The 25,597-nt window shown below is 38.4% G+C and overlaps 1 protein-coding gene across 1 annotated transcript in view; it reads right to left on the bottom strand.

The window, feature by feature from the left end:
- Nucleotides 1-25,597, bottom strand: part of UNC79 (unc-79 homolog, NALCN channel complex subunit) — a 115,552-nt gene that overhangs the window by 32,824 nt on the left and 57,131 nt on the right. The window contains 11 exon segments of the mRNA XM_050897263.1: nt 910-1,083; nt 2,051-2,136; nt 2,233-2,345; nt 3,316-3,354; nt 7,365-7,505; nt 9,292-9,394; nt 11,805-11,888; nt 13,877-13,993; nt 17,641-17,748; nt 20,102-21,325; nt 22,784-22,933. Coding sequence (XP_050753220.1) covers nt 910-1,083; nt 2,051-2,136; nt 2,233-2,345; nt 3,316-3,354; nt 7,365-7,505; nt 9,292-9,394; nt 11,805-11,888; nt 13,877-13,993; nt 17,641-17,748; nt 20,102-21,325; nt 22,784-22,933 — 2,339 coding nt within the window.

Genomic DNA, 25,597 nt, shown 5'->3' with positions numbered 1-25,597 from the left:
TTGGCTTAGTAAGTGCTGCAGGATAGTGCCTCAATTTACCAAAACCTAAAGAGGTTTCAAGATCTGACTATTGCGTAACAGTGCCAAGGAATTTAATATCATTGACGTAATTTCGTGACACCCAATTTAAAAGACAATGTTTTACATCACAAAGTTAGATTTTGGATCCCTCAGCTCATACTGGGCAACACTGCTTTGCACAGAAGAAATTACCACTGGGCTCATTCACGCCATAGGAAATAAAGTCAGAATAAAGGCATCAGAATCCCATGTTTACTGGAAAGACTCAGAAAAGCTTTTACTGTGTTTACGGAAAAGATACCTGGAAATAGACACACTAGGAGAAAAGATCCCTCTGTATGTCCTCTGAGCACCCAGAAATCAGAGCCCAAAGCTTCTAGATTCAGTTTCTGCAATTACATTCTGATTACAGGCAGAACTACAACCTGGTCAGCCAAACAGGCTAGGCTCAATTCTCAGTAGTCTCAGTTCTCTCTGCCTGTTTGACTACTGTGTACTTTTAGCAAATTAATTAGGTGGCGCTGCTCTTCTTGAGAGCTTTATTTTGTTTTAACAGTTAAAACCAGATGGATTTTTATTGCCAAAATGCTGATTCTCTCAAATGCAGTATTCTAATCTGACAAAGACAGGGCATGGAAAGTGTAGAGGAAAAAAGCCAACAAAGAGGTGAAGAGTACTCTGGTCAGAGTTGTTATTGTTACCCACGGAAAATATAATTAAAGGGATGGATCAAACATACAGTAAATCCAGTCCCCTGGAAACATTAGTTGAATCATTAGAAAATATTCACAACAACCCACTCTGATTTCTCATCCCCAGCTTTCCCACTGTTTCGGTACATCCTGACCAATGGCAGTACAGCTCGTTTCAGATGTCTATACATCATACCTTAAGTGGCAAAACACAAGGGAGTTTAGTAAGGAAGGTCTGAAACTGATTACTAATTGTGGTCCAGAGGTTGCTGGGCGAATCCATCGGCAAGGCTTCCATAAAGGCAGCAATATTTTCCAAACAGCGTAGCATTGCACCCCCTGCTGGTAAATTCTTTTTGTTGTTTAAACCCTGGGAAACAAAACAAGAACTGTAAACAAATGTACACATGCAGAAATCGTCCCTTAAACAGTATTTGGAAATGCTGAGGTTAATTTGTTTAGACGAAATACTACTTACCTCTTCTATAAAGCTAATGATAAAACGTTGCACAGGGAATTTGAACTATGTATGTGACAGTTAAGTCTAGTTCAGTTCCTAAGGTATTGACCAAAAGATTTTGAGCCAAAATGTTATAAGCAGGGTCCTAACTCATAACCTGTTTAGACTGGCATGGTAGTAAAAAAAGCAGAACCTGTAAAGTATTCACCAGTGGATTGCCCATGTTTTCCTTTGGACAGTTTTAAACAAGATATGTTCATTAATGATCGGTAGACCACGTATGCTTTTTTGGCTTGTGTACTAGGGTCAGGACTGGAAAGACATAAGCAGTTTTAAAGTGATGTCAAATCTTTGTATGAAGCAACCGCCATGTTCTTGGAAGAGCAGGATACATGCAAGTGACTCGTGCTAGTGGGAGGATAAAAGTTACAGTAGAAACAAGCCAAGTGCACGAAAGCAGTCAGTGAAAGGCAGGCAATAAATCTTTGGACTACTTAGAGAAACTGCCATCAGATACAGGGGAGAGGGAGAACTGAGATGTAAGAGCAGAAATGTTCCTGAAAACCAGAAGTAGTGCTGGGGGAAGGGATGGCCCACACTACCAATGTGTAGGATAGCTCCAGGAGCTGGTCTGAGGAAAAAACAAACAAACAAACAAACAAACAAACAAACCAACCAAAAAAACATCAGTGAGCGCAAAACCCAGAAGGAAAATGGTGAGGACAGCCTAATCCTGCTTCCAGGGAGAACAAAACAAAAATTCACATTGCTTTTGGTGATGCAAGTTTGAACTCTTAACGAATGAGGAGAAATGCTCCAATATGCCTGATAATGCTAATAAAACTAGCACCATTAACAGAGCCAATTGCCAACATACCTCTAACAGCTGGCTCAGAGCAGCGATGGAACTCAGCTCACTGAAGTCCATAAGAGATGTGGCCAAGGTCCGTAAAAAACTTCCATCTGAAATTCAAATGACATTTTTGCACTGGCTGTCCATACAGAGGTATGGTATGGTAACTGAAAGGGTCAGAAATGCACTCCGGTACCACACATTACCTTTAATATTGCTCTGGAAGAGCTGGGGGAAGATGCCATTGGGTGCCAGCTGATGGAACACACAACGGAGGAACTGCTTGGCCACACCTGCAGCGTTTCCAGGGATCATCATGCTGAAATGAAGGGAAGGAAAAGGAAGAAGGAAGAAATTGCATTGTAGATGAAACACTTCTCAAAGCTGACTACATGGAGAAAATAAAGATGATCCTATTCTTTTTATTTATGGAAGTGTTCAGTTATGAGTGAGACAGTCAAAAGCAGAACTGTCCTGATCCCAAAAAACAGTTCAGCATATTGATTTTATGACTTCAGCTTGACTATGCAGAGCTGAAAGAGTTATGTACACATACCTAAAGTATTTAAGTCTCAATAAATAGTTGCATTTTTTCTGATTCTCCACATCATAGTTTTATTTGTGAGTTGTCTGAGTTTGAAATACAATCCTGCTCTCACCTTGTGTATTTCAGTGATACAGGATGAGGTTCTTGGCTTTACCATAAAACACATGAACAACAAGTAAACATACACATTATAATATTAATTTGCCTCTTGCAGTTTCCTTCAAGAGATTAAGTACTTCCTAATCACTCATTTCATTTAAAAAGCTAAAGTTTTATCTATTTACTCATAAACTGCGTGTCTTTCTTAACATGTTTTACAGCTTCTCAAAATGAATTTATCCTATTCAGCATCTGATTTACATAATGAGACATCGCTACCAGGGGTTCTCCATGGCCAAGGATGATTCACTTGATTGAATGTATGGAGACAGCTTATCAAGACAAATACTGAACACAGAACAAGCTAGAAAAAGCTGCACTGAAATTGTGGAAATGAGAAGGCATCTTTAAATTATGCCTGAATCTGAGTTTTTTGAAGTTCAATACATATGAATATGGGTTCCTGTTCATCTTCAGAACACACGATATATTTGAAACAAGTGGGGAAGGACAAGTTTTTCCCCTTACTCACAAACCTTAAATAAATTTTTAAAAAGTTAGATTTAGTGCATTTCAGGGCCAGGGAGGATGATGCTTTAGATTAATTGTTTCATTTTGGCCAAGGTATCCTTTGCTACCATACCTTTCTGCTTGATTAGAAAAACTGGTACTTGATGCCAACCTGGAATAAAAATAAAAAACCAAGTGAAGCTCATATGCTTTTTTTGTGTTTCGTTTTTAAGTAAGCCAATAAAGTATCATTTTTTAAAAATAATAAACAAGAATTTTAGAGAACATATTTTAAATGTCACCAGAAAAGTCTTCTGAAGAGCACATAAATTCAGTCAAATCACGTTTGCACGACATATAAACTCTATTCAGTCTTGCCGTCTCACAAATACTTAACAGCTCTGAAGACAAATCTACTTGCCTCCCTGTACTAGCATGAAGATAATGAAGTAACGCTATTGCCTTACATGCACATCATGGATAATTACTAACCTAGAGGGACTGGAAGGAAAAAAAGTTTGCCAGAAGCTGCCTACTGACTGAATTGTTTCTGATTAACACAGCAACATAGACTAAGCCAAAATTCGCTACTTGGTAGTCGGAAGTGAGGCTTCTAGTTCCAGATTTTGGCACCTAAATAACTGGTCTAATTTCAGAAACACTAAGTGCCTACGGGCTTTTACAAAGTCAGATGAGAAATACTGGGTTCTCAAAAATCAGGTCATTTATTTTAGTACCTAAATATAGACTTTAAAGCCAAATATGGGCATTCAGTGATGAAAATACTGAACACAATCTTAAAGCGAAATCATGCATTTCAATATCCAGGACATGTAAACAAATAGAATCAGGGCTTATAATATCAAAGCAACACACCTTTAATACTAAAAGCCACTAAAAAGCAATTATAAAGATGTACATTGGAAGCGTCTCTTACATACAAAATACCATGCAATTTTTACTTTCATCTGCTGCACATCAGTATTTCAGCTGGTATAAGTTGATATGTCTAAACGGAAAGTTCATAGAGCTATGCTAATTTACATTTGCTGATGATCTGGCCTTCAATGTTTATCTTTGATTGATGATCCTTTTAGGCTGGATTTAGCTGTTGCTCAATCCTCTGTCAGCCTCTGTTCTGAAGACTGTTTCCTCTCTAGTCACTACTGCAAAATCCAAAAAGGACCCTAAGGCAGCTCAGTGGAATGCATCAGTGTAAACCAAAATGGATGGTGATTTTCATTAATGATGCACGACAAGTTGGGGACACAGCATACTTTCAACAGTGCAATAATCTCAGGCTGGATGGTGCAGGGGATTGAAGATCATATTCTCTTCAGTTGTCCCAGCATAAATTAGAAAAACCTCATTGGAGTCCCTGACTCCACTGTTGTCCACACTAAAATACAACATATTAATTCTAGTGTGCAAAGCTAATTCTGGGTGAAAACAGGTCTGAAGCTACCTTCAAGCAATACAGACCTGGATTCTGGAATAACTGTAGCATCTGCTTACATTAAAGCCCATGAGGATTTCTGCAGAATGCAATGAGACTAATCACATGCCCAATGGACATTACACTTATTTTCAAAAATCTACTAAAGCATACAAATACAACAGCATAAAATACTTCTCCTAAAAGAAGTCCTATGCAAAGTTTTTCTCTCCTTTTGAATGCAATAATGCAAGTGTGGTTTTTATGATAAACAAAACATTTGGTTTCTAACTTCGGAAAAACTTCATGAGACATGAACTACACTAAACACTTGGGAACATCTGAAACTTTTTGAAATTTACAGCTTGTATGTATTTATCATTACTACTCTAAATATTTTGTTGCACAAAGGCCATGAACCCCCATCACTACCTCTCCTTTGCAGACCACAAAGCAGAACAGTAAATGGACAGTAGACAGTAAATGGACGTGTTCAAATTTGTACACATTAAAAACAGAAGTTAAGCTTTTCAAAGCCCCTCACAACTCAAGAGCCTAAATGCCATTTTCAAACAGGACTTTGATGCTTGGAAAGCTAAATCTCACTGGAAATCAATGAAATAAGAATCAACAAGTCAGAAATCTTAATTCAGGAACTAGAGCATAAAGTTAAGTGCCTGCCAAAGTCTTATAAACATGTCAATCTCTAATTGTCAGTAACTTGAACCCAGAACTACTTCTTTTCTCAAAATCCCAATAGATGCCTACCTGTACCTGTGCATACCCAAATAACTTTTGAAAATCTTTCTGTGTATTGTTTAGCTATTCTGAAAGATCCTGGATTTCCTAACTCCTTGTTTTCTCTTCTAAGCATGAAGAAAGTAGTAGTTCTTTTTCTAAGAATAAAAATGCAAGAAGTCTAATTCATTCTCACCTCTGCTGTCAGATGGGTATTTGGAGGTAATGATACGGCACTGCTTGATGAAAGACAGCGACTCAGGTTATATACATGAGGCACCTGAATGCCTCTCTGCTTGTATATGCTACTTATTTTGCATGGATTCAAAATAATTCCTTTGTGGGGAGCCTCTTACTGGACTTAGAATTTGTCAGAAATGACAGCCAGTAGGAACAGCACAGGACATTTACCAGGAATACTCCATGTTGCATGCCATCTGCTGCTCCAAAACAATCAGCTGTCTCACTCCAAAGATGCAGCATTTCTTCCTCAAAGCACAGAAAAAGGTAGCCCACTCGGCCCTCATCCCTTGATAATTTATCTTCCAAATGATTTACTTTCTGTGGCTGTAGCACTGCTGTATTTACAAAAATCACACAGAATTGATAGCATCTGTCTAGATTAGAAACTCTGCCTCTATCAGAGTTCGTTAGCAGTGACAGCAGGGAACTGCAGCCCTGCAATTAATGGAAATGGAAGACTTGAACTGCTGCTGTGTTTAAATGGAATTGGGAGGTAATGGAGAGGCAGGGCTGTGAAGAGCTGTGCCCCTGCAAAGTCACAGTCAAGCAATTTTAACTTCAGTCACATAAAAGAACATGGAAAAGGAGAGCTGTGCATCATTTCTGCACTTCTAGTGCTGCTCAGAAGCTTATTTTGAAACACCTCCAACGCAACCCTCTCACCTCTTAGGCAGGAAGTTGTGGAAGTGGCCAAGGCAGCAACGACAAGTAATACAATAGTAAGGGTGCACTTCAATTATCCCATGCACACTGGGTAAAAGTCACAAGAGAAAAATAATAGACACCAAATGTTTAAGACCTTACCATCAGAGACCATCTCATGCAGCAGCTGGTTAGGAAGCCCTCATAAGGAGATGGAACTCTTTACTTAGTCTTAATTAGCATACAAAATACGGTTGAAAAGCCCAAAGAGCTTCAGGTATGCTAATGAATGATCATACCTAGGAGTCAACAGTCTTCCAGGAGCAACAAAATTTAGAAAAGCTGCATAACATTTGTGCATAACTTCTAAAGCAGGAACTACATAAAAGTGAAAAATTCTGTCAAAGCAGCAAAAAGGGGTAGCCAAGAGAATTCAGTCTTTACAAGAAGCACAGAAGCTGTTTAAGAACATTACATTGGAAGCAGAGGGCCAAGGTACCCTACTTGTTAAGAAAGACTTCAAGAGAGCAGAAGAAAGGAAAGGTGAGGGAGGTTATTAGAAAAAAGAAGGCTTCTTTCAAAAAGCTGAAGTCATGTCTCAAATGAAAGCAGAAAAGAGCATAAATTCTGACAAATCCAATGTAAAAACCACAAGAAGGCAGCCAAAAAACAGTTCAAGGAGCAACTAGCAGAAGAAACAAAAACTAACAGTAATTTTTTCTTCAAATAAAACAGGATCAAGAAGCACACCAATTGCTGCATCAATTGCTGTTCAGGTAATAAACAGGGCACTGAAGGAAGATAAGGGTACTGCAGAAAAACTGAATTAATTCTTTACATCACTGCTTACAGTGGGACAAGCTGGAGAGATTCCTGAGCTGGAACCTCCCTTCGGAGGGTGAAAGGGGCAGACATCAAAGGAGCTGCCCAAAATTGAAGTGACAGTGGAAGACGTTACATAAGAAGTTGATAAAATGATGAGTAACAAAGAAGCAGACAGAACCAGATGTTATTCACTTAAGAGTTCTAAAATATATAACTTCATATAGTGAAGTTTATGTCAACCCAATTACAGACACAAAATTCTTTCAATCATATGGGAGAGAGGAAAGTCCTGAATTTACCTTCCTACAGACTGCATGATGTCCAACAGCAGAGGAGCAGCCAAGTCTGGACTAAGGTGAATGAAGGTTGAGAGCACAACTATGGCCAGGCCTAGTGTTTCTTCATCATATTCTTCAAGAATAGCCCCACAGTCATGGCACCTGCAAAGAACAGTTTTAAAAACTGACGTTAACAAATTTTTTAAAAAGTATTACAATATATACATATGCGCATAATTATGTCTTTTTAAAGTACTATTATTTAGTACATTCTATTCAAAATTTATTTAGAAAGATAATGTCATTGTGATCTTTCTATAATTAATAACAGTCCATGGCTTTCAAACATTAATAAAGCTTCTCACTAGCTACACTGGCTGTTTCTTCACTGACAAATGAAAGAGGGCCACAGGGCAGGCCCTGTTTTGGGTCCTTCATTGGCAATTGTTAGCCAATTCCCTCACTGTATTGGACTGCTTCAGTTTGCACTATCCAAGAGAAATCTGCAGCAGTGAAGACTAGCCCTCAGCAATGTGAACGCCAGCCAGTTCATGCGACTTGGGCTCAGGCGAGGGCTCAAGTCCCTGGCACTCCTCTATTTAGCAGCATAGACACAAACAATGACACTCACAGATGATCTTAAAGAGACGGAACGATTTCACATTGTCCTTCCTGTCAGTCATGCATTATGAATAACAAATTACACAATTAGGAAACAATGATCTGATTGGTTCCCACAGAAGTTTAGCTATTAAGAAAGAAACAAAAGGACCTCTCAGGGGCACAGAACCTTAGATTTCAGAGAAGTCTCCCTTCCCAGGGCAGATTTGCTGCTGAGTCACTTATCCTTCCTGAAATGCTCAAAGACAGCTGATGAAGTTCTGAAAGGGCTCCGTAATGTCTAATTATAAAGGGGATGTCAGATTTAGGAGAGATGAGACAGGCTTTCACAACCTATGAAAAAGGCAAACCAATGTGGGAAACTGGCTTATCTCAGCCCAGTAGGAAGGCTTGCTTAATTTGATCAATCAGTTGTTAATGACTCCAACAGATTGTGATATTTTAACTTAATGGAATTGTACAGGCAATTTTCTTGCCTTTGTTACTGAACAGAAAGAAAATATACCAACAAAGTCATGAAAGTCAAGCTCAGCTGGTCTGTATGTTAATAGGTGGTGCTACAGCTTTGGTGAAATGGACAAAGCAAGTGCCAAAGATAAGCCTAACTTTCGGGACGCTTCACTTTGTCACACAGTAAGGTCCACTTCCAGTCACAGCCTGCACAATGGCCCTGTCTTTCTCCAGCGATCATCCTGGCATGTCTGTCTACTGGACTGCGCACAGAAGCACAAGCAAGAACTTCCAGTTTCTCTTCCCAATTTTTGACCAAATCAATGCATGGCTCACTGCTGACTGCTTTACTTCTCCATTAAATGAGTACACTTATGTTTAACACTTCCTTTAGAGGCATTTTAACCAACTAATTAAGGTTTGCAAAAGCTTTTGGAATCAGGGAGTATCAGCATTAAAAATGCTATGATGATTACACATGATTACACAACAACAGTTACCTGTTTCAACAGAAATCCAAAGGAATTTTTAAAAAGAGCTTTGTTTTTTTCCTATGGCAAAAGTGGTTTCTGATGGATCACAAGAAACTCTTGATTTAAAATAGGATGGAAAGTGCTTCCCCTGCCCTCCATGCACATGCAATAGCCTGAGTCATCATTTCCCCTGTGCAAACTCACACAGGTCCTGCTGAATTAAAAGCACATCTTGCTGGCAGTGTTTAGAAAATGTTTACCTTGGGGTAAAAAAATTAATTAAAGAACTTAGCAGAGAGATAAATGATAGAATGGACTTTATATTTCCATAAAGTATATCTATACTTTACTTGACCTATTTCAAGTTCAACTAGTTCTTTGAAAGGAACAGAAAAAGAACTTACTTGTCAGTCATCATAATGGGCTGGTCATCAGCAAATTCTTCTGGTGCAGGTACAAACATACTGACTATACTGGGTGCTGACAGCAAGCTAGATTTTGTGGCACCTTAAGGCAATTAGGGGAAAAAAAGAAAAAAAAAAAAAAAGGAAAGAAAATCACTAAATAGAAATCCAAACTGCTTGAAGAGCAGACTTCTAAAGAAAAGCCATAATGGTTTTACTGTGCATAGAAATAAGAAATAAAGTGTGTCTGCAAAAGGATATATAGCACTTTCCTTGCTTCTGCCAGATTATTCCAATTACCTAGAACTATCAATTAAAAAAACCAACCAAACTTAAAAAAAAAAAAAATCCTTGGAAAAAAGGTAACAAAGAACAAAAGTTCCAGGAAGGCGGATGTAATTGTATCTACTCATTCTTTAGGGAGAGATGATGATTCTACAGTTGCTACGAGACTGGACACCAGAACATTTGCAGTCTTCCCCCATACTTCTGGGGAATTACCTTCCCATAGTTCTCACTGACATGAAGAAAGAAATAAGTTCATATGTCTTAACACCAGGTCATCAATCTATTCATACCATCCCTAACAGAGGCACAGAAGAGAAATCAGGAAAGGCCAGCCAGAAGAAATAATTCATAAGGAGTTGAGAAACATTGAGAACATTGGAGGGCTGATGATTACAAATGCTTTCTGTTGAAAGTCTTCACAAGCATCTTTATTCTCCAAAGCTGAGTTGTTCAGCTGGGGGCATAGCCACTGTGATCATGCCAACATATGGGGTTCCCTTTGCCTTTGGCACTTTTTGTGCACCTAATTTCTGATAGATGCTTGTTTTAATAGGAAAAGTTATGTATAATGGAAGATTCAAACTCTTGGCTTCTCTGAGTTCTACTTTCCAGAATTACAGCAATATAGGGTAGTCTGACAGTCTAACATCTCTCCAGTGTGGTGGCTTTGCTCCCTTGGTCCCTTTGTTTTCATTAAGCATACAACAGCAATTGCAGAAAAAATACAGAAGAGGCAACTCTCCAACTAGTCTGGTTGCTAAGAAAATCTCACGAAGAATAATAAGACTCATTCATGAGCCATCAGAAACTTGGATCAAAGCTACTGTGATCTGCAAGCTACGTCATTCATCTGAGATGCCTTGTGATGATCATTTAAATATTGTTAGCAGTTTCATTCTCCAGGTCACTAAGACAAAAAGAGAGATTCAGTTCTTAAAGAAAAATATCTCTCTTGGTTGCCACATGTAGCTGACATGATAGAGACAGCGTTACTCCTCTTCCCATACAGTTCAGCTTCAATAATGAATCCAGGGAGCTCAGCTGATAGACACCATCATTATGTATGTAAGCTGTCCCTAAGGGCATCTCATTCTGAAGACTAATGTATGAAAAGCTCATTTTGTAAACCAATTTTTAGAAGAGTACCAATGCCCTTTTGATGCCAGTTCAACCACAGATTAAGTAATCCATTATTGACTTTCTTGCTGGTTGCTTCAATGTGCAGTTTCAGATTTAATGTTAACGTTAGCCTGTTCTGATAATTTTTAACTATGGAAACAGGAGGAAGCTTCTCCACCTAAACTAGGTTCAGATGGAGTTTCTGATGAGATAATCCCAGTTACTGCAGGAAAAGCAAATTTAATATCAGCTCTCAGGCAAAATAATCTAAGAAGCTCCCACAATTTCTGAACTCAAAATATGTGGAGTGATGAGGGCTTGTTTCACAAGAATAAGACAGTTTTTAAACAATCATTTTACCAAGTATGGAAGGCAATATTTCTTTTACATACAGAGTTCAGTACTTCATAATTGTCCCCTGAGATTTTGTTGGATATGAGCAGACACTCCAGGAAGTCCAGAATACTCTTCGGTAATGTAGGACACCATCCAGAATGCAAGGAATAGGAGTAGATTTTCCTATATTTCTAGTCAGTTTTTTTCCCCCCTCACAAATGAATAAAGATCCCTCTACCATGACTTTGGAAGTTTCACTGTCATGTTCTCTAGATGTAAGTCCCATTGCAGCACACAAATGCTACAAGCTGTCATAACGCAGGTTACAATGTTGGAATAAGACTTAACTACTCAAAATTTAAAATGTCCTCTCTCGTGCACTGAACAGTAAGAAAAAAACATGATTTAGGCAAAGAAGGTAGGTCACTGCCCCACTGCAAGGCTGTAAGAAAGTCTGGATGTATTTCAGCTGTAAGGGAGGAGAGTTCATAAAGAAATGAGATTCAACCACACTCTGCATACAGAGTCTTTTATTTCCAGGTTGACAGCCAAAACAAGTACCAGCAGAAAGCCAGTACTTCTTATCAGTCATCCCTGTCTTGAATGAAATGTCTTGTCTAATAATTTTTCAATAACGTACGTTCTGCAGGACAGTTGAGGGCTTTAATACAGCTGAATGGAACATAAAATTCAGCACCAGTTAGTACTAACCAAAAAACCTTCCTGGCAGTCTTAGCAGACACATCAGGTCAAATGGACACTGAACTAACCTCTGATTCTTAGTGGTGGTCCCTCCAAGTCGGGGTTTAGACAAACAGGGACATTGCACAGCCGCTTTCCATGCTGTATCTGCTCTGTGAATAAATACAGAACTTCAGTCTCCAGAACTATGAATCCAGCATCTGTCACCAGCACCACAAGTCTTAAACAGTTAAAACAAGAGAAAGACAAATACAACAGCTATTGAAAAAACAAAGAAAAGAGTTAATTTTTTAAGCATAGGAAAGGGGCAGGGGGGGAGGGGGAGAGAAAGATGAAAGAAGTCCACAAAGAAAAAAGGACACACATAACCTAATACCAAAGAAGCCATTTTAAGTGTCATTAAACAAGAAAGGAAGTGCTAGCCATAAAGATTCAACAAGATATGAAATATATGAGTCACAAAAAGAGAACGACAGTGTTTAGAAATACCAGGAGACTAGAAGTCAGGTATAGTTTGTGCTGACAGAAGCTAGACACAAAATTATTTTATTTTACAGATAGTAAGCTTGGGAAAAGAATGGTTTGAAACAAGAAATGAAAGAGACACATGCTACCTACCAATGTAAAAAAAAAAAATAAAAAAAGCATGCATAAACCAAGCATGCATCATATATCTATGTGGGATAAGACTATTTCCTAGTCATTATACCTGAGTATAATGAGTCTTAAAATTGTGGTGTGACATTGAAATGACAAACAGTCACACTGAGCATTTGTCCCGAAAAAAAGCCCCAAACTGTTTTCTGTCCAAATAATAATTTTACTTTGAAGCTAGTGGTTGAAAAAGAGACAGAGATGCAAAGATTTCCGGAAAAGAACATTTTACTTTGTATCTCCATGCTTGGAGGCTTTTACCTGGAATGAATGTTGGAGGGAAAAGTCATAGATGTTGTGAAGAAAGTTAGTGGACTTAGGAACTCTGTCTTGTTAATCTTGTTCGAAATGGTTTTGAGTACTGACTTGTTCCTCTTGAATACAGGCTAACTACTTCTTGCAGAATGAAAGCAGTAACTTTTTCATCTCTAAACCCCTGCTTGAGAAACTAGGTGATACCAGCTAAGTCTCTTCAATAAATAAACTTACCTGCTGATAGGACAAAAAACCCCATTGTTATCATTGACAAATTCTGACCTTTATGATTTAAGGATCTCATGCTGAGCATGCTACTCAGCAGACTGGAGTAGAAAGAATAATCCTGAACTATATACCACACATTTAGCCATTCTTCAGCTACAAGATTTAGTTTGATGGAGCTTGATGCTGAAGACTGAATTAAGCAAAAATTTTAACAACTCAGCTGTCTAGAACTGGTAGTGAGACATTCGTTCAGCATGCTGAGTTCCACACAATGTTTTAAGCATTCCTTTCTCTGGATGCATCAGAATCTGCTGATAAATTCCCAAGAAGCATGATTCTGTGATGTCACTAACACCAAGATGGGCAATAAAATATCTAGCGTTTATGATAAACCAGAATGAATTAATTGTTTAGTGACATCTGCTATGAATTTGGTGATAACAGAAAATCTTTTATGGAAGCAAAAAACACTTGAGTAATGAGGAAATTATGTGCTTAATTCAGTTTTCATTGCTTTGCATTCATCTTAAAGGGAGAAAAAACAGGTCAGTGAGTGAACAAAAACTTCAGGTGTTCAGCATGAGCTGGCAGAAACTTCTCTAAAGAGAAATAAAACTGGTTGGTATAAGGCACAACTCCTTGGTGTACCAACACCATTGTAAATATACACGCAAATAAATGATTCCATGCACCACGGACGAAATCCTATACCTAACAAAATCAACAGTGATACCTCCAGTTCATTCAATGTGGCCAGGAAATAATCCAAGTAATACACAAAATTGTAGGGACACCACTGTACCAGAGGGACTACCTCCCAAATATTTAACTATTCCAATTCATACCAGGTGAGAATCTGGTACTCACTATAAAGTTTCACTTTAGACTTGAGATTGATTACTTATCTGCAATGGTAGAATAGAAATACTCACTTTTTAAATGGATTGATACAGAAAGTAATTGGTTTAGGAAACAGAAATAAAGAACAATAAATGCAGCTCACCAGTATCCCAAGTGCTGATATTGTGGGGAGCACTAGACTGGTGTTCCAGCTGCCTCTTCATTAGCTGATTCATTGTCAGAGCTCCCAAAGAACCTCTTTTCATTTGTCTGAACTGAGCTGCAAGTCAGAAATGCAAAAGGATTTCAGGGGCTCAGACAACATGTAAAACTACTCTTATTTCCTTATCTTACAAGCCAGCATGAGATAAATACTGAAAGGACAATGACTGCTTGCTCTAAGGATCTTGCTCAAGTCAACATGCACTTTTCACACAACTACACAGGGTACAATTCTGGCCCCAATGACATCAGTCATCAGTGACTTGGATTCAGGATCTCATCCACTGTATCAACTGTCAGTGCCTTTTTGTCTCCAAATATCATGAAAGCTTTTCAAAATGCTTGGTATCTGTGAAGTGTAAGATACTACCCCAAAATTCCCATGCTGACAGGTGATAAATGTATACTTGAATCTCACTCACATACAATGTACCAAGGAAGGAAACTCGATCTCCTCCCAGCAAAGTATGGAGGACTGCTCTGTCCATGCTCACCGTAAGAAAACAAATTCACTGACTGTGTACCACCAGCGCCCTTCATGGGTGGCGCAACCTGAACAGGCCTCCTAAATACCCACCACTCAGGCATAACACCTGCACGTTCTTCTGAAGTGTGAAGCCAGCATGCCTTTGAAGATAGGTCCCTTTTGTAACTTCACTGCCATTCTTCTTACATGGAGCTATCAAGCAACAAGCATTCGATTTTTCCTCATCCAACTATTTACAATACTTCTTTAAATGGATATTACTGTTTGCTTTAAGAGATGTGTCTCACTGGATAATGCTCCCACACAAAAAAAACCCCAAACAATTGCGGATTTAAAATTTAAGACTTTTTTGGTCATGTATTTTCTCAGTGCTTAAATGGAAGAAGAAACAGATCATATACTGCTCCTGACTTTCTTTCTTTTTTCTCCATTCATACGAAAATTCAAATTGAACGAGCATAATACACTTGCTTTGACAGTTGAGTCTGAGCAATCTATTTCCACTGAAACCAAAATCATTGTTCACAATATGAAGACAGAGTTTTAAGGCCCTACTTGAACAAGGCATGTGAGACGGCTGACGCATCTCCATGCAGGAAAGCTTTTAAAGTGTTGCCTTAAGTATATGTTTAAGTGCTTTCCTCAACAGGGCCTTAAAGCAAGTGCAACAAAGCAAAATCTTCTCCTAATGGCTATTTTCATCAGCAACTACATTCAACATCGCTAAAAAGAGTATTAACGTAATATCAGGCAGTTCCGTTCTAAAATTCCAAACAATATCCAGCTAAGCCCTGAAAATAAACCCAGCATTTCACATTATTAATCATGATGAAGTAGTACAGACAAGGGATAAGCTACAACTTTCAGAAAGCTCTGAGGGGTTGAGTGCCTTCTCCTAAACTTGCTCTACTCAGTTTCTATCTGAGAGTTTCAAATTCAGAGAAAGCAGAGTACTCTCTAACAAAACAAATACAGGCCCCGAGTAATAATAAACACAATGAAAACTTCAGTGGCAATCTGCACACTGAAATTATTTTATTAGGTGATGTATTTTAAGTTTTCCCTCATTATATCCTTTCAATGTATCAGAGCGCATTTAAACTCTATTTTTGGTCCAAGTACAAACTTCTCCAGCATTGCCGCAAAGCAGTCCTTGCATAACTGAACTTCTGGAACTGAACCAGACCAAGAGACCATTCCATGTTTCACTTCTAAAAGTTATATTGTAGCTGCCTTTCACAGCAAATTAGGAGAAAAATAGAATTTCCATCGTTTCCAGGGCAAGGATTTTAAATAGATGCTTTATCACTTTATCAAGCATAGAATTTCCTGATGAAAGAACAGCAATTAACATTAGAACTGACAAGAGTGCTTGGAGTGCAGATGACTGTCAAAATAGAGAAAATTATCTCTTTGAATTTTCTTAACAGCTTTTGTGATTGTAATTAAAAAAATTTCATGCATATTTCACATAATCAGGCCATTGTTGAGCAGGTTTGGATTTCCAGGGTTATTTACCTGATTTCTCAAGAACAGGCATGATTTCAAATATTGATAAGTTAAGAAAAAAAATCTAAAAAACAAAAACACCCATAGAGCTGCCAGCCTTTGCACAGTGTTGGAGCCAGGCTGATTGCTGTGGACCAGCACGTGACTTTTCATGTTTATGACTGACTAGTGGCATAGGGAGGAAGTTTTCCTTGATCAGGTTTTCTACAAGAAACCTAAGAATCATGAGAAGATCAGTAACCTTCATATAGTAGCTGGTGAGCCTTTCATATGTTAGCTAGTGATCTGGTCAATCATCCCTCCATTGCTGTGGAATTCTCTACTCAAGAAGAGAAGTCCAAAGGCAAAATCTTCCTATCACAGTTAATGATGTATGCTTTCTGCGGCCAGGCACTGGCTGTACAAGTAATGTTATGTATTTGTGTTACAGAAGTGCCTTGTGCTCATAGTCCTGATCAGGGGTTATTATGCAAAGCACTGTAAAGACACATAGTAGAAGCTCAAAAATATTTCAGTCTAAATGGACAAGAGACAACGGAAGCATTCATGTCCCTTTTTGCCGTTGGAAACTGAGGCACATAGAAAGAGGAAAGGAATATTTACAAAGGAATGTCGGCTCAAGATCATATAGATACTATTCCCAATTTCATATATTGGAATTTACAGGAACATGTAGCATTCTGTGAAACCAGAGAGAGATAGGTCTTAACTGGCACCTCTTTAGCTGCTTTAGTAAGTGACATCTGTACCATTAGGTGGCCAATAAATGTACTCTGACTACGAGAGGCACATGACACAAGACATCTGTGGTAAAACTGGAGAGGAAACCTCTGATTTGGAGTACTCATCTAGCATGTCTAAAATAACATCTTCCTTTAATAGGCCAGGCACCCCTTCCAACCAAATCAGCAGATGCTGAATTTCAGACATCAAAATTTAACTTTCCTACAGCAATCAGAAATTGCAATTCAGCAAGACGGTTGAGCTGATCTACCAGGTCACTGGTATCAAAGCAGGTCATCATTTCCCCTCCCTTTTCTACTAGTCAGAGTCCTGCCCCATCAACCTTTGGATATGTTACTTAACACTGCCTAGATGGACACGCCATTCTGGATTTTGTTAGTGTTCTAAGATGCCTCCACCTTCCAATGTTATCTACATCTGCTCTGTTAAGCCATGTGTCAATGTCTACTTAAACCAACTCATTTCACTTTCCATTGAAATGGGTATGGGAGCCTCAGATAGTTACCGCATTTCAGCAAGCAGCTGAGGAAGTGGCATTTCAAGGCATTTTACAAAAACTGCAAGAGATTCTTTCCCTAAGGTATAGCAAGAAATGTACTGAAGACCATATTAACAGCCCTGTGGAGCTCTCATCCTCTGCTTCTGTGCACTGACAGTTGACAATGCTTTCTCTCACTGGAAAATAAGCATTCAGGTTTAGTGAAATACTGCTTTTAGCTGCTACCTACTCTAATTCAAGAAAACCACATTTGTCAAATTTGTCATGTCACAACACAAAATCTTGCAGCCACTAACTGCTAAAATCCTGCTGACCATCAGAGATTTAACAGATCTAATGATATCCAATACAGCTGTACTTCCAAGAATCAATGAAACTCAGGGGAAGGCATTTACCATACATGACATGCATCTGACGTACAAATACAGCAACTTAGATTTAATCCTCAAATCAGAGGTAAACTTACTTGATATGGAAGAGTGACTACTTGTCTCCGGGACACCTGCTTCAAGGGTCGGTGCAGATGATGACTCTCTTGGCATTTCCAGTGTTGAAAGTCCTTTGGCAGCAGGATCTGCATGTGAAAATTGTGCTTAAACTCTCAGTATTTAGAGTCAATAAATATTTTCCATCCACTCTCCCTGGATGCCTTTTTCACATATTTTCAGTCATCCATTCACCATCTGGCATTCCCAGCAGTTTTAAAAGGATTCAGTGTGTGTGTTGTAAGAATTTTTATAGAGGCACAGGGATCTACTGCTTAAAATCACTTTTTAAAGGATATTTCTACCTATGCTCTTTAGAGCTCAGAACTAATAAATGCACATAGAGTTTGATTTTGACCACACTCACAGACTGATTATCAGAACCACCACAATGGAAATAAGAGAGGTACCACTGATGTAAAGCTAGTTTAAGTGACAGCTTAGCATCTTTTAAAAGCCTTATCTCCAATATGTTATCAGTTTTCATTCAAAAGGCTCCTGATCTAGCAGTTGATCCTAAAGATCCAAAGAGTTTAAGATTCTATCATTAAAAAGAAAAATAAGCCATTAAAACTAATGTTTTTATTTTATGATAACTGATACTGTCAATATGGGAAGAATAAAGCAAAGAAATTTTCAAGTATTGATGGCTGGTTTCAGCATAACCTGTAAAAATGAATATGTATCTGTGCTGTAAAAAGTCTCAGGCAGGAAACTCTGTAGCCCAGCATTGTGCACTTGAAAAAACCCATTTGGATATTTATTTCAGAGATCAGTTATATCAGAAACCCTTCTAAAACACATGGAAGTATAATAGGCTGAAAAAGCTTGAATAAGACTTTGAAATCGTAATCAGCCCATTATGATTGCAATATTAAGCCTACTTAAATTAATTACAACACATATGTTCTCAAATAAACTAATCAATAAGGCTAAGCAAAGCAAAACAGAACATGAGAGACACTACACAAGTCACTAAATTACCTAGTTATCATCTGAATTGCCTGTATCAACCTGTAATGTCAGTGAGCACTTAGTGAGTCATTGTGAATGTTTTATGCTCCCCTTGGCTGACATACTTAGATGCATGCAGCCAAATGACCATCATATATGCTATAATCCTAGGTTCCACATGGTGTTTCAGAACTGGGACAGCCCTTCCAAGCAGTTTCAAGGATGATAGTGTTAGTCACTGCATGAAAACTGGCCCTTACTAATGGTCAAAAGAGCATCTGAGTCTAATTGCACAATTCTTTCATGACCATTCTTCTCCAAGAACCTATGTGAAACATTCAAAAGCACTCGGCTCTCTTGTTTTTACAAAGCTCCAGCGGTTCTTCAGCTTACTGGAACCATAAATGGGACGATAGGCCTGAAACATAAAGGGAACAGCGTAACTATGATCACACTGAATGATTTCTCCTTGTAAAAGTGGAATATCGTAATACGAAATTGTACTATGGTTCCCTCTGAAGCAATTAAGAAAGAAGAAGTGAGGTCAGGAATGCATAAATATTCCCCCTCACTTCACTGGCAACAAAAGCGGAAGCCTGAAGGATTCTTTCCCTTTTTAATTAATATGTTAAAAAAAGACTGATAAAATTCTAATAACCGAAAAATCCTGAAAAAAAACAGCCACAGAAGTAAAGAGGCAGTAGCATACAGTTTTTAAAACTGTTTGACACATCCAATTGGAAACTGAGGAAGCAGCTAAAACACACTTTCTCTCCACCTGAAAAGCTTAGTAACAAAACCCTGTATTGAAATGACCTGAAAAAACTTGGGATACACAGAAATACTGTATGGCTTTCCCCATGCTTGAACTTTAAATCTTTAACAAACAGAAGCTGTGTAAACTTTGTGGATATCCAATACAAGGAAGGCTACAAAAAGTTTTTAGTGTATAAAAGCAAAATATGTGTGTATGTGTGATCCTAAATGAGAACTGTGGTTAATTTCAAGTGCTCTTAGTTCTGAAGTCTACAGCCTGCTCAGCTTTACACTTGGTGATCCAGTCTGCTTTCCACTGCCTTATGCTTGCAGAAGAAATAAAGGCCAAAAATCACTACACACAAAAGAGAATCAGTGTAGCATGAACTAGATTAGCAGGATAAAAGGCACAGAAGTATGACAATTTTTCTGACTCCCCACATAAAGAGGCCATGGAGTTTCACTCCCTAACTTGGATATCAGAACCAATGTTTTTGTCACTGAGCTCCACTTCCTTTTCAAATGGGCCCTCACACACGCACGATACCTGTATGGTTAGTACATTCCTTGTGAGAAACAAACACCTGAAAGCATTCAGCTAGCTCAGACCACATCAGATGCTATATATACACATCTCTCCCTATACATATAGACATCTCTCCTTACACTGGTCTGTTACTAAAACCTTCACACAGTAATAAGCCTTTTGATAGGGTCAGTGATTGAGCTCACCTGCCTCCTTCTGCTCTCCCAGCTTGTCAAGGATGTTAAAGGAAATGTCCAGGTATTCTCTCTGAATAGCACTCACAGCAATCTTCCTCTGCTTCCTCTGGCGAGGAACAATCTGAATCTTAAATTCTGACTCCTCAGTCTCCTCTTCTTGTTTCTGCTCCATGTTTTGTTCAGTGTCAGACTCTGTGTTGGTATCAAGTTTATCACTTTCTGTTTGGTTTTCAGAATCTTCAGGGACTTTAATAAGGACTGTCTTTACATTTGGGCTTGGAATTGCTCCACTAGGTTTCATTTCCTCCATGCTGAGCTCAGAGTTGTCATCAAGGGACATTTCTGGAAGGGCAAATGACTTCTGCAGCAGGTCCCTTTTCTGTTTCAGTGTTAGTGCGTTCCCACAGGACATGTCCTGAAGTTCTTCTGGCTTAACTAACTCTGAAGAGTCCTTTTGATCTTTGGAAGAAGTGGAAAGGATCTCCTCTATTCCTGCTGAAGCATTGTTGCTTGTATCCTTAGAACTAAAGTCTTTGGAGCAATCTTCAATGCTGAACTGGACCAGCGGAGTTGTGCTGAGGCTGAGTGCAGAGATGTTGATAGGAGTTGAGGGAGATGACGCAGCAGTTTTGCCAGAGACCTCATCATTCACCTGGTTTGCTGTTTCTTCTTCTTCATCGCTCTCCACTATTCTAAGGGGTGGAAGTGGTTCAAAGACTAAAGAGTCACTGTCTGAAGTGGAGAGTACTGAATGCTTTTCAGGACCTGATGTCGAGTCAGAGGACAAATCTATCAGATCTAAATCTTCCTTGGGATCAGCAGGTTTAACCGGAGAGTCCACTTTCACTTCATAGGTTTCCATGCAGTTTAGCCTAACTTCTGGTATGACAGGTCTTCTTGTTTCCTGGAAACTCTCTGTACGAGGAAGATTTTCCTGTGTTTCTGTATTTTCAGCTTTAGTGGAAGAATTCTGCCGAGATCGTCCATAATCACTCTGCCTGTGTATGGCGTAAGCAGCAGGGACAGGTGGTTTTTCTAAGTCACACCGGTCTATGCAGGACTTCCTGCGATGTTCATCTAATGAAAACAACAGGGAGTCTGCATTCCCTATATCAAGAGATTTTTGTTTTAGAGAGCGTAGTTTTTTTTTCTGAATGCTTTCTTCTCTCACACAGCGTAGAATACTGTCTTGTAAGGCCCCCGTCTCTCTATATTCAGCCAGCTCTATTTCACCTGATTAAAACAGAAAGAGCTAATACTACTTCAGTTGGAGACTTCTGGCACATATCTTCTTCTTTATCTCACAATTCAACATGACTGGCATTTCAAATACAAGCCCAGTATTAGTCAAAATTGTCTAGATTTTGTTTTAACCTCAGAGCCACATTACATACATTTTTACAATGAACAACAGCAACAAAATCTACTATCTGGATAATAGGGTTTATCTAAATTCCATCCAAATTCTACTCATCCTGGACAGATATACCCTGAAGATAGACTGTTTAACCTTATGCATTGAAAAGAAGATGGCACAGGCAAGTAATTTCTACAGACACTTGGGATGGCTGCATTAGGCATGAGAGATGAAAGAAGACATGAGCTACACAGACCACTCTGAAGAGGTTTCAAAATAATGTTGGACTACAGCATTGTGGACATCAGTTGGACATCAGCGTATATTGGTATACCTACATGTTATTTACTGCAGCAAAGTGGGCTTAAAATGGATGCTTCTAATTCAAGAAGCAAGGGTAGCAATAGCAGTGAGGATGTGGCAGCACAAGCCTGAAATCAGACAGGTGTTCAGAGAATTTTTCCCCCAGTGATCCTAGACCCCAGCAGAGTCTAGCAACTATCACACCACATAGTCATACTTCCCCATCCTAGGGAGAAGTAAAGCGAGCACAGTTATACTTGCTGGTACTACCACTGCATTAGTATTTTGCTATATGATCACATTCATTGAGAACATTTTAAAAGGTTATCACTGTTGTTATTATGAATGACATAAAACAGAACATTCCTGATCATTATTATCCCCATATTTCAAATCCTCCACATATAAATCACCATGCAAAAAAAGCAGTGAGAAAAGTTAAAGTGGATGTTTGCTCTAGTCAGAATCATTCCCCTTCCGTGCAAACACCTGAAAGAAAAAAAGGCAGGTGGGTGGTGGTGGAAATATCTTCAATTTTTTTAGGGTATTCATTTCAGAAACCTAAATTTGAAAACAAAATCCTTCCTATTTTTTGAAACCACCAAATGACTCCTTTTACCAATGGAAAACCGTAGTATTTGCAGCACCAGCAACAAATTTGCCTACCCTAGAGTCCCACCTCATAAAAAAAATCAATTTCTGGGAAAAAATAAATTTGAGTAAAAATCTTCAGCCCAATGGTGGAAGAAAATTGCAACAAATCCTCTTAAACATTTTTACACTCAAAAGAGCTTAAAGTTTCAGAAAACAACTGCTGATTTTAGATATTTTTATTTTGGAGTGCCTACTTTGAGATTCCTGTAAGAGAATTCATTCAGGGAAATGAGGAGTACCTGCTCCCAAAAGTCAGACAGAGTACTTGTATTCAAATTAGGCAGTACAACAAAATCTACAAAGAAAGGTGGTAGCTTGAAACTAAGAGTAGGAAATTGTATTTCTGCATGAGTTTATACCGACAAAACAATTCATACTTCTCTGAGCATTCATCTCAACTGGTTGATATTTCACCATTTTGCTGCCCCCAATTCTTTTCAGTCTTGCAAAGAAAGTTTGAGATTCTTTATTGCAAGGTCCAGTTGGTGTATCATGAATATCAGATTCATCAAAAACACTGTCTTCCTCTGCTGGAGAAAGAAAAAACTTTATTACTCTTAAGAGAGTGCAATTCCTTGAATGAAAAGCTGTCTATGTAACAAAACCTCAGCTAGTTTCAATTAAACTTGAATTGGAAAATGAAGAATCATCTGAAGCTTGTAAGAAAATTTATATCCCAGGTATAACTTTGCCATCCTTGTTACATCTTGAATTAAGGTCAGAAAGGACAGAGATAAATGAAAAATGGGTTACAATGCAACAAAAGTATACCAAAGCTTTTATCATTCTAAGCTGAACTTTTCTACTGATAATAATACAGATCCTTTAGATGGAAGAAATACAACAGATCTGAACACTGACTTGAGTAAGTAACTTCTATAGTGCTCAGTGAGAAATGGTAAATTGAAGAAGATTGAAATTAGTACAAGAACTGCAAGGTCAGTAAAAAACTAGCAATATAGGAAAGTGAAAGAGGAAGAAATGAATAATCTTGGGATGCTAGTAATAGTAATAGAATAAGACCTGTGAGTATGAATTATGAAATTATTGATCTAAGTAGTAACAGTAAAACATTATGCTCTAATTTGAGACCTGCTGGTTGAAAATGGCAGAGAGAAAGATCCGAATCTATTTATCCATCAAAAAATAACAACATCACCTGTATGAAATGGCTACAAAAAAAAGAAATAAAAAAAGGAAAAATCCATATCCATCATGTTTAGTGATTCATCTCCAAGGAAATAAGAAACACTACTAGGACGATAAAGAAAATAGAGCACTCAAGAGAAGAAACAAAAAAGTTTGCCTTGTTTATTCCAGTAAGCAAGCATGGAGAGGAAATACATTTGGTGTCTAGGAGTGAAGAGGCAAGTAAGCCAAAGAGTTAGAATGACCAAAAACTGAAGACTTAAACTGGACATTAATATTTTTAGGTTTGAAATTGCTGGAAAGTTTCTACTACATGTGAAGCTATGGAACTGCCACCTAAAAGCATCAGAGATAAGATACCTAATTGATATGATTAATCCAGAAAAATCAATCAAAGTTGACAGTAAGAACTTCTACAGGGACTGGGTTTAATAAGTTAGGAGATCACTTTTAACGTCATGTCCTACGTGTCTAACTTCTTCTTTCCCTCGGCAACAAATACTTCTTCTCACAAGATTTATCATCACCTCTACAACAGCCTATACACTTGCCATGATCCCCACAACAAAGTTTGGCAGAAAAATTAGGAAAAAGGTTCAACAGTGGGAAAATCCATCTTTAGCACAGGGATTCTTGCTGCCTGACAATGAAAACCTCATCTGTTGATCATCTAAACACCACCTTTGATGACAACAGCAGCACACACACTACCTGACCAGAGACTAAACAAGCCTCCTTAGAAAAGGTGGGAAAGGCTTCAACTTTCCAAGTCCCTATGGAATTATATTAGCTGCTTCTTGCAGGTGGAAGAAAACTTTTCTATATCCTCTTTTTCCTGCAGCACTTCAGCAAAGGAGGAGAATCAGCCATACAATTAAGTCAGCATTTACAGAGTAAAATTTGCCCATTTATGGTCCTTTACCTCTGAGCAGCCCAAAGCCCTTCACAACAGCTTTGGAAAGCAAGTAAATATTATTCTCCTTACTTTAAACACAGGGAAACAATGATGAAGTGACACACAAGGCCACCCAGCGAATCAATGTTGGACATGGAATTGGAACACTGAATTTTCTAAACCTAACTTGGCACTTACTGTGCACAGCAAGCTGGGTACTTAGGAACCTCACTTTGTCTTAGAAATATCTCAGAATCAATCCAGAAACTGAAAGCATTTTATAAATGTATTATTACTACCCTCAGCGTTATTAAATCATTATGAATTAAGTCATTAACCCAGCCCAAAACAAAGACAAATTCATAGTAAGTCCACAGTTATCTGAACCCTCTTAGCCCTCCTCTAGCAATACAAAATGTCCAAGTGAGTGAGAATATACAATACATCATTTACATCCAGTTTAAGGTTGCTTTAATTTGCTAGAGCTGAGTAATAGGGTGTTCAGGTAAACAAAACTTTGTATCCTTGTTCTGCTGGATGTCTTTTAATGAGCAACAAGCAGCAAAAGAGGAAAAGGTACTGACATGCATAAAAAGAGTGCTTCCTGTATTCTTCTTTGGAAGAAGAGTTTGCTGCACACTAGGAAGACTGAGGAGAAGGACGTAAATAGCAAATAAGCAGCTAAAAGGCAAAATAGCTGAAAGGCAGCTACAGATTAACATCAAAAGAACCTGTTAAACTTTGATCATAAATACTTATCATGTAATAAACTTCACAATTGTAAGGAACCACACTCAGTGACACCATGTTATTTCAAGCCCCAACCTTACACCAGTTCACACCATCACAGTATCTCTGCTACAGCTAGCAAGCACATACAGAGTTAACAATTGGACACAGAATCTAAGGGTTGAATCATTCTCTTCTGCCTTTAGACATCCACTTCATATACGTCTGCATGTAAGCTGGTCAACTTCAGCTCCTTTTACAGAGAGAAGCAAACTACAGACTGAATCCATCATTTTCTCTTTTCAACATCAAATATTTGGTACTATGCCATGTTATTATAAAGTTTAATCAGAATGCGGCATCAGGCTGGTTGCACACCTTGTGTGTGGGCATGATCAGTTAATACTGTCATAGAAAA

The sequence above is a fragment of the Gymnogyps californianus genome, chromosome 5 (genome assembly GCF_018139145.2).
Source record: "Gymnogyps californianus isolate 813 chromosome 5, ASM1813914v2, whole genome shotgun sequence".
NCBI classification, from domain to species: domain Eukaryota; kingdom Metazoa; phylum Chordata; class Aves; order Accipitriformes; family Cathartidae; genus Gymnogyps; species Gymnogyps californianus.
Note: the sequence above shows the minus strand (reverse complement) of the source record. Positions and strands in the feature narration are given on the sequence as shown.